Genomic DNA, 19,027 nt, shown 5'->3' with positions numbered 1-19,027 from the left:
TTAGCAAGAACCGTTGTTTTTTAGGTCCGTTTGGTTTGTCTTTTAGGTACTTTTGGTTCGTATGATTTGGTTGAGTTTGGAGAAATCCATTCCAATCCCCACGTTTTTTATAGAAGAAATCCGCATTTAAAATCCCACAAACACGAAACACTAGATATAGAAGTCTCATAGGATAGTTGCTAGTTCATGGGATTTCATAAATTCGTTTGTAATAATGTTATGGAATATGTTAAAAACATTCGTGTTGTAATAATCAATTAATAAAATGTAATTTAATTATTTTTATAATTTACTTTTATGAATTATCTATATTATAAATCCTACAAACCAAACATGCCAAAAACTTCAAATCCAAATCTCTCGTAAACATTCTGTGAAATCAAACAAAACTCAAGGTAATGCTCAATGAATCCATGTGTGGTGATTAAACCCATACTCACACCTTAACATCAAAGCTGCTTTTTTAACATTTTCAACGTTATGATTTGATCCAAAAATGCAATGGTATCCAAGACAATTTAAGTACACCTCAACTAATTCCATGGCACTTTGAAATCAACCATCATTGCAAACCCTACAATAGCCCTAACAAGACTTGAACTAATGGCGTGCAGAAAACAAACTCCAACTCGAGGTCTTACAGTTAAGCTATCTTGATAGTTGCATACATCGTACCAACAATGTTGGTCTTTTGGTAGTGATGTTGATGACTCTAATGGTTGGATCATGCCGATGGTTGAAAATATTTCTATCTTTGTTTCTCTGTTCGAGAATTTAACTTCAACCATTCCATTTTCATGTCGAATGAAATCTGGAGCCGTGTTTGTTTGTACTGGGGCTTGTTGAATCTGTTCGTAATTAGTCCCTTAAAAACGTGATGACATAACCATTCTAGCTATAAAAAAAACCATTTCCCATAAACAAGAGAAAATCAGAGAACCATAAAACCATTACCATGATTTCAGCATCTACCAATACCAAATTCTGAATCTCATTAAGACAATTTCAGTAAGAAATCTACACCTTAAAAACTTCCTCTTCACTAGTTGTTGACCATACTATTACTATGAGCTAAAAAGAACCAAAAAGACAAAGCTATATTGGCAATTCATGTAACTAAAGAAGAAAACAAAGAAAAATAAACAGATGTTTGTGATCAATACTCATCATCATATGCATCCCCACCATCATAATCATCATACCTATAATCATTCATTCCCTGTTCATCGTCATAGTTCCATTCCTGACCTTCTGTTTCACCATCATCATAGTCCAAATCCTCTTCTTCACCCACATCATTGGTTTCATCGAGTTTCTTGCCCGATTCCGTTTCCTTGGTGTCGCTATCATCGATACGGTTCTTTTTCGGACTCGGCTGTAACAACATGAATAATTTATATGAAACTAAAAGCTTTCACCGAAAAAGATTCCTACCCGTCACAGAAAATTATAACAGTTCATTTTCCAGAAAGTTTTCAAGTCAAATTTACCCATTTGACCATTGATATCATTACAAATAAATCATCGGTACCCATTATGAGGTCCCTCAGAAGAACATTTATTTGCTACCACAATGAATTTTAGCTACTACCATTCTATGTAACGCACCTATAGCTGATGCTTTATCTAATTTAATCGACCTAAATGACTTTTAGTTTTGTCACACGATCAAAGGAACAAATAACTATTGAATCGTGTCTTTATAGTTTGTTGGTTTTAAGCCTTTGATAGAGACTTAATAATCGTTCTACTCTTTTCTTTTGAAAAAATTCGTCAAGCATCGCTTTGCCTAAACCGTGCAAGGGTGATTTCTAAGGCGGTTTTCATTTACTTTATAAAAATAAATCTCACATACGTTTCAAGAAAATCTACCAATAGCAACCTTGTTAAGGTACTTGGTGATAATATATACTTGTAGAGAATGCAGGAGCAATGGTGTGCAGTGATTTCCAAATCAAAACATTGCACCTTTTTTGGGTTTAAATTTGGGCAAAAAGTTGATTACCAGCAACCCCAACCGACCCCACATGGAACCCGCCTCCAAGAACATAGTGAAGAATTATCCGTTCCCTATGGTTTGTTTCGAAAAGGTTTTCGAAGAATCTCTTATTCTTTTCAATCCATTTCTGCAATTTTTCGTAGCACTATAATCCAATATAGCTAACCTATTATGCATGCAAAGGGAAACAGGAAAACAAATAAATGATTTATTTAAGCAAGATAAGAAATCAAGAAAACAACAAATTGCTTACCTCGTCATCAAAGAGATTGTTCAACACATCATAGTTAATCTTTGAACTTAGTTTCTGCAAGAAGACCCAAAAAGACAGTAGAATAAGGATCATTAATATTGTTTTTCTTGGTCAGTTTTCATAAACACACCTTTAGTTTCCTTTTAGTTCTCCATGCCAGAAATTAACAGAGATGTGCTTTCAAAAAGAAGTTTCCACCAGACTGAAAGTTGAGAAAATAGCCACTTTTTAGGATTTTACAGGAATAGCCATGAATTCCGCCAATTCATTTTTTGTTAGTTGGTGGGCGAATCAGCAGAAAAGTCAAATAGGTCAGGTATCCTGAAAATTCAAAAGTTAGCCAATTTTGGGGAAATTTGGCCAAGACATCTCGCAAAATCCACGTATCAACACACAGTTAGTTGGCGAAATCAAAGATGGGCCCACATGTCAGGTTGGCGGAATTCGCCAATAGGCAGATTCACTTTGACGGAATTCATGGCTAATTTTGAAAACCCTTAAAAATAGCTATTTTCTCAATTTTCTTGCCATAAACGGCTAGTTTGGTGGAAACCCCTTTTGAAAATCATAATGAGAGAACAGTTTGAAAGCAGGTTAGAAAGGCATATCCATAAAGGATCCTAGAGTAAACTCTGCGGACAAACCTTCTTTGTGAACAGTTGACTAGCAGCTTCTGCTGCAGTTTGAGCAGGCTTAGCATTCTTCGCCTCCAATGCTCGCTTTCTTTTATCATTCTGGTTTCACAACAAAAACTAAAGCGTGAATACCACGAGAAATGTTAACTAACCATGCATTAACTCCTCTAGCACAAGTTCTATAAATGAGTGTCAAAATTGTCATATCATGTTGTCCAAAGAGGTACTTATAAGAGGCACTATGAATTTCAAGTTCAAACAGAATATCTACTCCTCAACATTTTGATTTAACATTTTTTATGTGAAAAGTGAAGCACAGAAACTTAAATCTCAACCTGCAAAAAGAGATACAAGCTCTAGGGTCAACAGTTAAGCAAACTTAATTCCATACTGAGTAGAAAAAGTATAATATAAAAAAATGGTGCATTTAAACATACGAGCAAGGTAGATAAGTGATCCATGAGCAATAACTTGGTAATACCACTTAACCAAATACCTTAGAAGATATGTTTGATATCAAACACAAGTGTCACAATGTTCTTTCAAAGGACGATAAATGGTATTTTAACCAAGTCCTGGATCCTCCATTTGATGGGAGAAACCCACTTCTGTATACCAATTTATTCCATTTCACTTTTGAATATGAAGCATGCATCACCTCATCCAATTATGCCACATTCCCAAATTCACAAAGCAAGTAAGGTGTGATGGTGCTCAATTCATGTGGGCAGTGCACACTGAAACCAATTTTTACAACTTACGATTGGCTTAAAAAGTAGCAGACAGAGAATCAATGAAACAAGCAAACGAAAATACTCTTTTCCTAACTTTAAGAAATTAGTATATGAGTACAAAAACACCTACCTCTTTTTTGCTTGCAACAAGTTTAGCTGCTGCTGCAGCCATTGCCTGTGCTTCACGTATTTCCTCTGGAGTCCCGGTATAAAGCTTACGTGCAGCTGCTGCTGCAGCTTCCTTAGCAGCTTGCTCCTGGAAAACCGTACTACTTATTTAAAATACAATTACTTAACGCAACAGGCAAAAACCTGAATATTTCATTCCTCTCAACTATTGAAGAGACTAAATTAGTTAATTACCTGCACATATTCTTTGTTCAGTACTTCCCATAAAATCTTCTTATAGTGGCTTTCTTTCGCACTGTTAATGTAGCAATTGACCTACACCACAGAGAACGCATATATATTGATATAAGGCCACTATGACAAAAGTATACTCCACTGCCATTCTACATATGATTTTGTTCAAAATGATAGATACTCATACAAGTCTACTTACGATTTTGAGAAACTAAACTTAGGGGGTGATTTACTGAACACTTTCTGGGTAGGCGATTACTGGTTATTGCTTACCTTACCGATTGAGCATGGAAAGAATCAAGAATCTACCTGGTAAGAGGCATAGCAAGGACCGAGAGTCTTACCTGGTCAGTGAGGGAAAACACTCTTACCTGGTAAGCACTCACCGGGTTTAAGACGCTTACCAACAATCCATTTAGATAGCCAAGAATGTTACACGATAAGGTAAGTGAGGGTGATGTCTCTTGCCAGTAAGCGCTTACCTGGTAGGCGGTAAGCGTTTGGTAAACGGTCCCTTAGTACTTACATGAAATGAAAGTATTTATACAAGAAGAAAATAGTGAAGGAACTTCACTGGAACTTGATGACTTCTTTATGATATCAACAGAAGATTTGTAAATAGAGCAAGTATCAGGAGGAGAAGGAAACATAACTAAGATACCAACAGAAGGTTTTTACTGATGGCTTTAAAGATAAAGGCAGAAGGTAGGCCCTTTCACCAATGAACATGAAAGCATGTGATGGCACGACACATGATTTCTCAATTATTATAGGGTTACACTTCCAGCACCTAAGGTTAGCATTAACTCATTTTCTTTGCATTCTAGTAATGGATGAGTTAATAAAAGACAAATAAGATAATATACCACATACGTGCTTCTGTCGATTATATCATATCCACGGATGAGATTGTGAACAGTTATATATGCCAATGTTTGAGATGTTTATGTGGCCAAACAATGAGGGATTGAACGAGAAATGATTAAATGCAGGAAAAGGTTAGGATGACACCGACTAGGGGAAGCTAATTCAATATCGCCATGTGTGATCTAGCACAAACAAATTCACTAAGAAAAGAGCATGGAGAAGTTACGGTACAAACAAATATGGTTTACCATTTTTTAACAAATAAAAGAAGATTATAGGTTTCAGTGTAATGGTACTTACCTACGAAATTTCATCTACATGTGTGATATTGTGTCTTAATTCTTTTTGTCATCATTCATACTTTTGGCTAGCATTCTTTGAGAACAGAGGAAAGAAAAATATAGTCCCTCCCATAAAAATTACAGCTTCCATTGCATACCAAATGTCTTGGATACCTTTCACTTAATGACAAAATATGCAGAACTTGTGACCAAAATCAATACCAATATACCATCAATTCTTTGTAATGATGACAATTCGGATAGAGTAGTTTTAGATTAGAACCTCCCAAATAAAAACCGTTGCACTCTTCCTCAGACATCCCAGAAAGGAAAGTACTGCAACTCTCATCGATTAGGAATGGTTTTACACGTGCTCTACAGTCGGAATACAAACATGGTCATGGGGACGCTACTTATTTTAAATACATGAAGAGGGACTTTAAACTGCAAGTATATACACATAGGCGGTATCAAAACGTCCTGATTATGGTGGTCAGTGACACAAGAGTTGCTACTTTCTGACGTGACGGTTAGGGGTCAATTAATGAAAACAATCTAATAGCAAACCGGAATAGAGCAGTTACTAAAAAAGACTACCCTCCCATCCCAGTGCTCATAGAAGTCGCAGAACCATGGTGCACTATAGTCACAAAAAATAGTACTTCCACCTTGACATACCCGATAGTATACCAAAATCAGCCTACCCTTATGTAAAGGCAAAATAAGTGGATCTTGTGAATCAATTCAATACCATCAATTCTTTATAACAATGACGGTGGGGAAAGAGTAATTTTCTACTAAAACATACACAAACATAAGGGCTGCACTCTTCCTGGGACATCTAAATGTGTTCAACACAAGTCTTCTATAGTTGCGTCGTCATTTTAGAAGTCTTTCCTATTGCCTCTCTTGATAGGAGGAAAATGCTAAGCTGAACAAGGATAAATTTGTCGCTAACACTAGCTAGAAGACAAACATGGTCCATGAGAAAGCTATATATTTTTTAATACATGAAAAGGAAACCTTCATTGCACATATATATTATATACATAGATGGTACCAAAACATAAGCTATTTATTTCTGAATACATGAAAGGGAAACCTTCATTGCACATATATATATATTATATATTATATATACACACACATAGATAATACCAAAACATACTAAAGTAAGTTAGGGGTTGACTCATAGAAACAATCTTTTCGCAAATTCAAGAGAAAAAGTTATCACAAAGACTACCCTCCCAATGCTCATAAAAGCTGAGCCATAGTGAACCACAGTCACCGGCTATAGCACTCACATACCCAATAGTATACCAAAATCAGCTTACTTTCCATGAATTATATATTTGTTTAATCTAATAGAGGGGTTGCAGCCAAGTTAATGCTCCAAGTGGAAGAGAAAAAAGTGGCATACCATATACCCATAGCCATACAACAAAACAAGGTGTATTATGAACTACCCAATTAGGCCATTGTATTAGAAGTGTAGTCAATAGTGCATGGAAGAATGTTATTCGTGTTATGAAGGCCCTCAGTGGTTCACCACAGTTGTTTCACCTCCTTATAAGTTCTAGCAGTTCAGGTTTTAGCCTACCCAAACTCATGACAAGGTTTGTTTTTATACAATTACGAATTTCAATCAGTAACCAAAATACTTGTCAATTTCAAAGTCAAAGAGTAACTCATTTGACATTTTTTAAAGTCAAACATGTAATCCTCTTTCAAGCCAATGGAAGTATATTAGTTCAACTTCTTAGTAACATGTTAGAATTCTCTACCCTACAATCTAATGTGTAAGCAAGAACTTCCAATTCAAGGTTTCAACTTAAGATACGTCATCATAGGACATGTTAAGCCAATATTTAAGAACAAAACTTCTTGCTCCTTTTTGCTTGTAGATTAGTATTGGTTATTACCCTCAATTTTAAAGAGAGTAAATCCTACCAAATAATGCACATGAAGACTGCTCAACCAAAAACTTGCTTACACAATTGGAACTTCTCAAAGCAATACTAGAACATCTTCCACCCAAGGGCCAATAAGAAGATATGAGAAAAGATTAAAACAAAAATAGACATCTCACAAGTACTCTTGCACCATAAGGATATTGAATGTGAGAATTTAAAGGTCAATAGTTTCACGCACCTCAGAATCATCAATATCAGAAAGGGTGTCTGTTTCATCAATGGTATCAGGGACGTCCTCTAAGCGTTCGGAAGTATCCACAGTGTCACTAATTTTGTCGAGCTTTTCAGGGGTAGAAGCTGATAAGGTTTATGTCAAAGAAACACAGCAACATAAGGTAAGAACATGAGAACCTCAACTGAAACAAAAAGAAAAGAAAAGGAATACAACTTACAAGTACATTGGACCTCTGTTACTTTCAGATTCTCTATGGGTTGAATGTTACGCCGAGTTCCCTACAGATATGAATAAGTTAACACCTCATTGCACGCTAAGCATTGTAACCATAATCAATACTTCAAAAAGTACATATAATATATACAGTGGTTTTAAACAGTTATATGGTATAAGGAACCAAATCTCCTTAAATTAGAGTTATGTGATAATAAATATTATACAAGGATAGCCAGTCACAAAATTTCATCGACTCTAAGGGTGTGTTTTGTACGCGGAACTAGACGGGCAAGAGTGTAGAAATAATTTTGGAAGGTTTTAGGGTTGTAATTTGAAAAGGGCAGTTTAGTCATTTACCGATCTTGTTTGATCTTCATGATTTTTGTTCCACCTGTTTTGGTGGGACAAGAAAAGCATTTTTGTTCCGCTCAGGTCTTGTCTTGTCCCAGTCTAATGCCATGCCAAACATGGAACAAGTTTTTGTCCAATCCTATCCTGTGTACCAAAGGCACCCTGCGGGAAGTCCTGACATGGAGTCATATTGCTTACTCCATATCACATGAATGCATTAATCACCCAGACTTCCATAGCCTGTTAAGGTGGTTCATAAAGAACTTTCATTAGTCCTCGTTGATCTGTCCTAGTGTGAGGTGTGGATGTAATCCATATATGTGAGGTTTCGGGTTTGTGCCCAGGCACCACCCCTCTGTCATTTGGGATGCATGCACGATTTACCTTCCCCATGATGACCGTGGAGAGGTGCGGTGGGGGCTTTCCAGAGGGTGGCGAATACCCTTAAAATACTTTCATCACCATAAAACTGAGACATTTTTGTAAAGGAAATGAATGAATAAGAGTGTAACAGAAGTCAAAGTGTCCTAATGGCTTTCCATACATTTTCAATATCATTTGTTTTTTGGTGGGCCTCTAGGCCGTGTGTTGACTTTGTAGACATCTGCACAGATTCCTTGGCTAATCTTTCCATTTCGGCACGCTGAAATGATGGAGGTTCAGAACCATCAAGTCCTCCACAGAAATCCATATAACATTTTCTGCAAAGGCCAAAACCAGATTGAACTGCATTGCTCTTGTGCTGGCAGACCACTTCTGTCAATCCAGGCATCTTTACGTCCTTGACAGATTGTTTGCAAGACCGCATTTCCTTCTCAAACTCCAAAGCGTTCTCAGTGAACTCTTCAATCTAGTCAAGAATTTAAATTACATAAGAATATCACCAAAAAGAAGTAAGAAAACTACAAGGAAAAGAAAGCTCAGCAAGCTATAAATCCTTTGAACCAACATAAGTTATTAAAGTACATAGTATATACTATAGCATTAGAGTGTAACTTCTTATATCAGCACTCAACAAGATTAACAACCTCCAAAAATAGATGCAACAACTAGAATGGTCGAGCAAACTTTAGCTTACGTTGTGACATCCATGGGACCAGGGCAAAAAAGCAAACAGGATCCACAATTGACATTATAAATGGAAAACACTAAAACAGGATGTCGGGAAGTGTCTATACGCATAGTCCACACATGGAAGGACCGAAGACATGTTATTTTATCAATATTGATTTGACGTATATATCATCAACATAGAATTTTCCGAAGTGATATAACCAGATCGTCACAATTCTCCAAGTTCACTAAAAACAAGTTTTAACCACCTATTGAGGAATTCAAGTAGAGATTCAAGATTTTGAGCAGAAATTATATACAGACATAGAGTGATTTCATATATTTCTTCATACGAAAGAGGGGTGTGACTCCCCTTTGTTGAACTCGCAAATTGGAGTGATTTGGCCGCACCCTGAATTTTTAACCATGAATACAAGGGGATTCAGGATTGTGACGTGGGTAAGGGAGTTGCCATGTTGGTGATTTTCAATAGAAGTGATCGGGAGGAAATTAGGGCTCAAATTGCGAATAACAACTCAGCGTACTTACATATCATTTTATGAAGTACTATGTCTAAGAGAGAAAATATACGAGAGGTGAAGTCGATGAGAAAGAGAGTAAGATGAGATGGATCTTTCTTCAACTTGTTTCTCTTGCTTTCCCCTTTCCAATGTTTCCGCTTTATCTCTCTTTTCTCTCCTTGTTTTCTTTGCTTGACACATATCATGTGGTATATACAATTTCTGAAAATGGTATATCGTTAACATGCAATTAATATGCACATAACAATGGTTAATATTTGTTATTAACTACTAATTGATTTCCGAAGATAATAATATTTGTGACTGCTGCAACAACAATCACGGGATAAGTATTTTTGTTATGATTACACTATTGTATTTGTGGTATACACCTTCATATTTTTCCTCCTGTACTCTGTAGTTCACTGGGCCCGTCTTTTGCTCCCAGAGGTGCTGGTTCAAATCCAGCTAGATATCTTATTTTTTGTCTCTTTGTGGTTCTCCTTCACACTTTAAGAGTGATACCTTGGTGACCAGCCTGTAATTGTTGTAGAACTGTTGACTCGTTCATCTCATTCAAAACGAACAGTTTAAAGATGGCAATATTTGGGTATAACAGTGAGAAATGGTAGTAATGTCTTCAACAAGTGTACTACAGCATCAAGTGCAAAAACTTTAGATGCTGAGAAAGAGTGCAAAACTTTATTATTCCGGGTTGTTTAGATTGAAGGCGCACTTGTTAAAATCCTACTTGATTGTTTCCATCTTTGACTTACCCCCTATGTCCTAAAACAAAAGCACAAATTCCTTTTTGTGTCTCCCAATATAAATGCAACATTTCCTTTTTGGGTATGTTTTCTATATAAAGTTACTTTTTTCCATGCTAGTAGTCATTGCAAGATATCGGTAACACTGATTTTGGCCAACAAAATATCCCTAATTTTGTCCTTATTTAGTGGCATTTAAGATATTTGACCAATAGTCAAACACACTATGAGCCAAGTCAAATGTTGCATTTAATATTTGGTTTTAGGATTCTCATGTAATATGTGTTTCAAATGTGTTCTTAATCTAAATTAATCATGATGTATAATTTGTAAATACATATAGACCTGGTAACCCAATTCCCAATTTTTCAAAATGCTAGTTTCCTTTAAGCACATCTAAAGACCTGGAAACCATATCCCCAATTTTGAATGATAGTCGATTTCCTTTAAGCACATCTCATGTACCCTTATCCTTAAATAAACCAAGTCAATTAACATATACTAAAGACCAGCCAATCCCTTGATAGGCAAATTATTAAGGGGGGATCAAACAAATGTCATAATTGGTAATCCTGAAAGGCATCTTGATGATCATATGAAAGAAGCTAAAGAAGCAAAATCGATAATTGAGCAAAAGAGCTACACGAGAATCCTATCAGAAATTATCAGAGGATAACTAATACAAATGGAGAGCAATTTAAGAACGAAATTTCCTTATTTACCATCAAGGTAACTAGACAGGATAGCGGTGGAGACCGAAGGAAACATGGAAAGATATGGTCCAAGCGAATCAAGCAAAACAAGAATCTAGTACGAATGATATAAACATCGACAAAAATCAAAGAATAATGAGGAAACAGAAGCAAATGAACTTTATGAATAATCAATGACTTTAAAAAAGAAACTGATCTACGAATGATGACATGCACAAGATGAACCAATTCTGCAGATATGTGTGTGTGTGTGTGAATTTTCTTTAGAAGTAGTAATAAAACTCACCGTCAAACTCCCAGCTTTTGTATTCTCAAACTCAATCAATCGCTTTGTCAATGTTGCTTCACATATGTGTACAGCTTTAACCTGAAAATAGAGAAGGAAATTTCAGAATTTGAATTATGAGGCTAAAGAGATGTTTGAGTTTTACATGTAAAGAAAATATAAAGTCAATGTACAAGGATCTGTCCAACGCCCGTAATCCACGAAACAAAAAGTAGCTAAAGAAAATTGCAACTATGTTTGCCACAAAAAAAATACCCATTACAAAAAAAAACTTGCAATCATAAATAAGTTGCTGTCATGAAAAAAGTTTAAAAAAGTTATACGTACAACATCTGCTCTTGAAAAATTATACCCATGCAACACAGAAGAAACGTATATAGCTGCAGCACATATCCCACTAGGTTTTCTGCCAGTCTGTAATAAAAATCATAAATAAGTTGCCATCATGAAACATGTACAAGTTATTGAATAAGCCCAGAAAATAAGCTATTATCAAATGTTAGGAAAAAGATCAAACCTGCATCCAGTCTCTCTTCATGCTAACTGCAAGGTGCAATGCAGTGTTCAAAACTTTCTTATTACCATCCCCTTTGATTAATCCTAAAACACAAAAATAATCAGGTATTAGAAACAGGATCAACCATAGAAATACAGATACTCGCCAAAAAGCTCCAACAAGCATACTTGTGCTGGAAACAGATGGTTGATGGATGGCTTTCAAAAATCAAATTTAGTACAAATAGATTAGTGACTCTTGTAGGTTTATAATATATTCACAATTGATAAGAAAGCAATAGTATCAAAGATCCAAAAATAAGATTAAAAAAGACGAGATATTCGCAAATGCTCCCGCAAAAGTACAACGAAGCAGACGAAAAATCTGAGCACCCAAAATAGATAAGAATGACAAGATATTGCAAAACAACGTGAGATTATGAATAGCCAACAACTAGATTCTCCATGTAAGATGAAAATCAACAGTGCCAAAGTCTAGTGAATGGAATCATGTCAATAATGAAAGCAGCTGAACAAACTGCATAAGTATTTTGAGATGAAGTAGGACCAAGATGAAATCCTACAATGTACTGAAGATGTTGCAACTATGTTTGGGCATGAGAAAACTTCCCATTTTTTATGTCATTTTCCTCCTTTCTCCATTCTCCATGTTGTAGGTCTCATATCAGTTTCTCCTCTATCATGTAAATGAAACCCACAATCACATCTATATTACGCCTCGCACCATGTTAACAATTCCACAAATTGGAAATGTTCAAGGATCAAAATGGATATAAACCGCATGGAAGAACTTGGAGATGCAAGATTATGTAGCAGACTAAGAGTGGGAATCTATAGCTAGCCAGATGGCAGGAAGGGGACTGGAGTGGTAGAGGATGGGGGTAGGATTAGTGAGCCGGCAGTTAGACCTCCTGAATCCTACGTTAAACTAGAGGTGTGTAGTCCTTCCTGCATTCATTCTGTTTCCTTGTACCTGCTTCCATTTGATGTTTGAATATTGTTGCTTACATCTAACTCGTTTTTCAAATTTTAACACTGTCTTTCCTGTTTTCAAGTTCTTCTATTTCGAATGCTCTTTTTTCCACAATTTTTTTAGCAAACTTTATCCTTTTTATTCACACGCTTTGCACAGGCCAGGGCTCTTCATGGACACAGACATAGATCTGTGCTACTCTTTGGAGTAGAGATCAGGGCCGCGTACATCTCACCTCTAGGCCCCACCTCCGAATGGGATATATTGGGTTTGTTTGGTTTGATTTGGTTTGGTTTGGTTTGGTTTGGTTTGGTTCAGTTTTGCTTATTATTTACACCATTAATTTATGTCACAAAGAAGTGAGAGATTAAGCGAGTGGTTTGCAGATGACTAAGGTGCCAACAAGAGGTAAATAGGTGTCAACCTCAAAAGCTTGGTGTTCATAAAGGTTAAAACGGTAAAAGTAAAATCAATATCATTTTCAAAAACTACCCCCCATACTTTTAAGAGAAAAGGACCACAAAACAAACAATAGAACAACAATGGCAAGTGTAACCAACAGGGACCAGCAATGAGATTTCACCCTCAATTGTAACAATCACTACAACAGCAGCACACCAACAGAAAGTTGAATAAAATTCTTCTCAACAACCTACATCGGTAAAAGTTAATACCATCTAGCCTCTTCAGAAAAATGTAACAGAAAGATGACTATTTTAGCTAATGGCATAAAAGTCGAGCAATTTCCATAGGATTCTTGAGATAAAGATGACAATCAACTCTTACCACTTGTATATCTATGCATAAAAAGGCTAGGATCAACTGGTTTTTGAACAAAAGGATGATCCTGGAGGCTTAACAACTTGCAAAGCTGTAAATACACAGTGCCCAACTCGTAGCTGAAAAATATAAATTAAAAGCGCATCAGATTACTATGATAACGAAAAATCCGGCAGATATTTAATAAATAAGAAAAGTGGGCCCTTACACACTAACACCCAATTCACTGGAAAATTCAATAAGCAGAAAAGGTTTCTCTTTTTCCCTGTATAACATAATAAACCATCAATCAATCAGTAACCTCATCAGCTAGTCACATGCAAGACAGTCGATGGATTTATCATAAAAGAAGAAAAAAGGATGGTCAATGCTCTATGGAGAATATCGATATAATGGGCAACGCTTAATAGCAATATCACACAATTGGAAAGTGCATATATTGTGAAACCATCACAGCCAAACAAAATGTGTAGTAATAGATTCAGATGGAAAAGAGTGCCACGTCTACAAGCATGCTTTTTCATCAGCCATGATGTATTACAAGCCCAGGGCAAAGAACTTTTGTGTGAAACACCCATTGGATACAGTATACAAAACCGAAAAATGTGAAATTATACATAACTTTAAACAGGAAATATTACTTGAATTATCATTAAATAATTTAAAGCTCTTCCCAAAAGAAAATCATTATAACCAAGTTTCGAAGTTTACACTTACTTGGTATCATATCATATGACCTTCAATTAGAATTTTCAATAACTGACAACAAAAAATAGCAAGGTAAAGAGCAGATTGTCACAGCTGTAGATGGATCCTTTTTGCAATTAAACCGTGATGATTCTAACTTTTTTGAGCAATTTAATCACTATGTTCAATATCAGTACACAGTTCTTCCATTTTGAAATCACAAAATGTGTTTATTTTTTGGGAGAAGGGGTGATATCACTGGATCAAAGTAAAGATGAAGAATAATTGTCTCTTCCTTTTATATACTTTTCCTATTTAGTTTGTTGTAACAAATTGAAATTTGGGGAAAAACCTAGGATCAAAAAGGGAAAAAAACCAGCTTGAACCTTTTCTTTATCAATAACTAGTAAAAACTCAAAAATATTCTACTTACATAAGAAAATAAAAATAAATGCACCTTCTTGAAATAAATGATGCATGCCCTCTTTCTTTATGTGCAAAGAAGGGAACATGTTTTATTAAGTTAGGCATCTTCTATTCTTCTTAAGCATAAAAAGGCAGAATACAAAATTAGAAACATGTCAAGACTTCATTTTTGTTGGTTTTTTAAGACAAATACCAAAATAAATGGTGACATTGCAGATGTTAACAAACACAATGGTTAAATATGTTTTTACAATTATGAACATGATATTGTGATCACAAAACACTGACCGGCAGGCAACATAGAGGCAAGCAGCTGCAACTTGGCCTGTTCTACGTCCTTTTGTAAAACCACGCTCAACAGCTATCTATAATTATGAAAGAATAAAAAATTACCATTCTCAATAAGCATATGCCAGGCATTTTATTTATTTTTTGATATTTTATTTTGCAGATTTAAGTCTGAAATATACAGAAAGCACAAACCTGATAATATTTTGTAGCATGCGACACATTACTGATCCCATATTTGTCTATCAGCTCATAAATTACTACATTCCCTGCAACATAAGAAAAATAGAACAAAAACTCATAAGCTTTTTGTGGAATTGATGGCAAATGGACAAATAAATGGTTCGCGAAACTCTGCTTGGTAAACGGGTCGATTATTCAGGTGCTATGTTGGATTTGAATCAGATTTCGGATCAATCTATATTGATTGACTGCCCTTCCTAAATTATCATATCTAGTAGCAAAGCAATGGTATCGATCAATCAAATCAATAATATCAATTCTTTGTGATAACAACGATTGGTAAATAAGTAAATTTAGCTTGAAATATTGTCAGAAAAGAATGTCGCAATTTTCATGGGACATCCTAAAATGGAACTTGTCTTTACTTTCGTTAGACATAGGGAGCCTACTTTAGGGTAATCACTTTAGCATTCCAAATATCTATTGCAGTGTAGAACATTTAAACAAAATATGGAGCCAATTTCTCATATAAATCTATACTTTTTTCACTCCAAAATACGTTACAGTTGCAATTAAATATTAAGATTCTATCAAGATGAATTTTTAACTCAAAAAGTTAACAAAAGAAATGCGATACCGTTTCATGTGACATCTCTAAACAAACATTGTTGAAACTTGGGTTGGAATATGAAGTAATATAGAATCACGACCACAATGTACCTTTCTCCAAGGTTCTTCTATGTGACTCAGCACAAGCATTTTCCATTCTTACAAGGTTGCCTGCAAGATGAGCCTGCTCTTACATAAAAAACAGACAGACTGATAAGAGAAAGATGCTATGCAATCTATAGATTTGTACAAAAAACAAATAAACGATGTTCCACAACCTACCCCTCCAGCTGAATCTTTAACAAAAGTGGCATCCTCAGTGTATATATCTTGAGATACCACTTTACCACAATCAACGCAACATCTGAAAGTAAAACAACGACACATAAATTGAGTAGGAATTTAAATTTTTGAACAGAAAATGAGGATTTATGCCGCAAACCTAGTGACAAAAGTCATCTGTAGGCTGTTAATTCAAATGATAGGGAAAAAATGATAAAGCTTACTAAACAAATAGTCAAATACTTACACACTGCCTGTCGTATAATCGCGATGTGTCTCGCTATTTTTTGCACAATGAGGACACCAAACCATCTCTTTGCCTGAGAATTATCTATGACCAAGCTAAAACAACATCAGTACATAGAGCCAAAGTATTATAAGAAGAATTACATAACTAATCCCTCAACCATTCGATAAGAGCGACGATATTTGTCCTCTCGGAACCATTTGACAAAACTTTTACATCCGGATTAGACAATTGAAAAACTATTTTAGTTACCTTTATTTTAATCTTTATTTAAACCATAAACCAAACCATATAAGTTCATTGGTTTGGTTTTTAAAAATTATGTGGTTCAATTTGGTTCAAAAAGAAAAGTAACAGTTAGGGACGATCGGCTTGATGCCAAAAGAAATCAAATCAAAACATACATACCCTACTTATTTGTGACACATTGTTTTCTAGCTTTCGTATAGTCTTATTGATAGGTAAAAAGAATATTACCAGTGAAAAACACATCATATATTGAACAACTACCTTACAAAGTCTCACCGTTTAAATTGAAAATTCAGATTATTAAAACTTTCATTTTGCTTTCACAAAGAAATAGGAAACTGTCACCTTCGGACCTTCCTAACTTAAATGTAACTACTAAAACAGAGCTTCCAAGCAGGAGATGAGCAAAAAGGGGTTGCTTTCAGGTTGAAGTCAACTATGTTGTTAATAGCGGTGCAATAGTAGTTCCCGGTCCTGGAAGGAATTGTGGTGGTTAAATTGCAGTCCTAAATGGCGGTGTGATCACCGCTAAATGGCCATTTTTACACAGTCCGCATAACCGCTATTTATGGTTGGGCTTTTTGTTGTCTAACCAGCTTATATTGGACCTATTTAATGATTTGGCCTTTTACTTTGGACTTGGACTTGTTTCAATGATTCAAATCATTTAGTCGATCTATTTATCTTTACATGTCAACGATTATAAGTTTTAGCTTTTCAACATCATCGAGCATTCAACCACGTTTCCTAAATCCTTCCACTATCATTCCAAGTGTATTAGTGAAGTTCTTTTTTGGGACTATTAATCTATTAGTGAATTTCTTTTTTATATTAATTACACATAATATGCTAAGTTACTTATACTTTATGATATATATACACACACATATATATATATATATAATTCTAAATATTTATATTACCCGCTATTTTTGGACCGCTTTACCACTATTTTAAATCACATTAGTGACCACGATTTGGTATTTTGACCGCTGTAACAGCATTGGTTGAAGACGAGTGATGAGCTCTGGTTTTCCGAAAGCAAAACACTTCGAACGTTGTTTTCAATGAACGTGTGCAACTGCTGTTAAGGGTTATATTATTTGATTGGGTTGGGTCTAGGCAGATACACGGACCAAACTGCCTCTCAGAGGTTCCCTTTTTTTCTAGGATAGAACCAAACAGCCATGACCTACGATTGAACCGAACACAGCAAACTGAGCTCAATTCGCTACTGTGGTTTAAAATATAAATAAGATCCTACTGATTTCAAAAAGAAAGAATTCCAAGTCACCAAGTGATAGAAAACCCTTCACTCTAATAAAATTTATGGGCAATATTTCAATAACTGCAGGATTTTATTCATGTAACTGTGTATAATGTACAATTACTTGGTTTTTGTATATGAAAAACCAGTAGGTATTCCATCACTCTCCCTGAACAAGAAGTTGGATTTAAACTATTCTTATTGAAAAAATTATAAATAGCATTCGTTTGCGAACATTGACAGGAAGGACTGGCATGTTGGATTCCCTTTTCAGTTCTTTGGGTCTACATTTTTTTAATGCGAACCCTGAAGCATCAAATTTTCAGTTCCAATTGTGATAACTCTGAAGCATCAAATTTTCAGTTCCAATTGTGATAAAAGGAAAAAAGAAAATGGTCTATTCATGACACAAACATCAAAACACTACCAACAGAAACAGAAAAAAGAGTGGAAAGAGTTGGATGAACCGCTACAGTTAAGAAGTAATCAAACAATAGATGAAGGGTTAAAACTTACCACGATCGCTGAATAATAGGGTTAATGAGGATAGAAGAGAAGAATCGATGGAAGAACAGAGATTGAATGTCGATAACTCAGTTGCGGAGGAGCCGCCAAAGGCCAGAAAGCGAGGCAGTGGCCAGCGACAAACCACCGATTCAACGGAGCAGAGCAGAAGCAGCGAGCGTCTGAGGCCGCAAAGAACCAAAAATAAAGGGAAAATGCTGCCATAAATAAATACATAAATTAATTAAAATATTCCATGATTTCATAGCAATTTCTTTATAAATTTTATCAAAGTGGTCTTAAATTCACAATTTTAAAAAACCATGGGTGACATATGAAAAATATAAGTACAAAAAATATTTAATATATTATTTTTATTATTAAAAATAACATTGATTTAAAAAAATATTAATAATTCATATAAATTGTTTTTCTAATATTCCTAGACACAAAATCAATCAATAATTATTGTTAAATTGATATTATCTACCATATCAATTACATAACATTATAATCCGTTTCAACGTCAAAAACATCTTATGATATGTCTATATTATATTATAAATCATTTGACAAAAACTTCTAAAAAACTATTTTTTATGTATGAAGTATTGTTTATTGATACATTTTTTATTACAAATAAATTGTGCATGAAGTAAAACTTATTAAGGCTCTATGTTTGAATTCGAGTAACTAACTGCAAATAAACATACTCAAATACATGATAAATATCTCATTTTTAAATATACAAAATTTGAAATATAATTAGGGTAATTATTGAGTGCTAACATCATATTTCAGGGATGTTTGGGATTGCTTATTTAAAACA

General features: G+C 35.0%; 1 protein-coding gene across 4 annotated transcripts; it reads right to left on the bottom strand.

Annotated features, from left to right (window-relative positions):
• Nucleotides 1-931: 931 nt before the first annotated feature.
• On the bottom strand, nt 932-18,393 carry LOC112512252 (transcription factor IIIB 60 kDa subunit). 4 transcript variants are annotated; one of them, XM_025118125.1, is made up of 19 exons: nt 18,211-18,375; nt 16,179-16,273; nt 15,932-16,013; nt 15,761-15,833; nt 15,053-15,126; nt 14,858-14,934; nt 13,665-13,721; nt 13,463-13,575; nt 11,705-11,787; nt 11,515-11,601; nt 11,188-11,268; nt 8,392-8,697; nt 7,498-7,558; nt 7,284-7,402; nt 3,985-4,065; nt 3,752-3,877; nt 2,897-2,986; nt 2,253-2,306; nt 932-1,375 (listed from the first exon to the last, which is right to left on the bottom strand). In XM_025118125.1, the coding sequence occupies exons 2-19, from the start codon at nt 16,241-16,243 to the stop codon at nt 1,157-1,159; spliced, it is 1,848 nt and encodes a 615-aa protein (XP_024973893.1). In that variant the 5' UTR covers nt 16,244-16,273; nt 18,211-18,375; the 3' UTR covers nt 932-1,156. The 4 variants fall into 4 exon arrangements, with proteins under 4 accessions (XP_024973893.1, XP_024973894.1, XP_024973896.1 ...); XM_025118126.1 differs by having other exon boundaries at nt 16,179-16,251; XM_025118124.1 differs by having other exon boundaries at nt 937-1,375; nt 16,179-16,262; nt 18,211-18,393.
• Nucleotides 18,394-19,027: the final 634 nt, after the last annotated feature.

The sequence above is a fragment of the Cynara cardunculus genome (genome assembly GCF_001531365.2).
Source record: "Cynara cardunculus var. scolymus isolate 2C chromosome LG 5, CcrdV1, whole genome shotgun sequence".
NCBI lineage: Eukaryota > Viridiplantae > Streptophyta > Magnoliopsida > Asterales > Asteraceae > Cynara > Cynara cardunculus.
The sequence above is the reverse complement of the archived record's forward strand: the minus strand, read 5'-3'. Positions and strand labels throughout refer to the sequence as shown.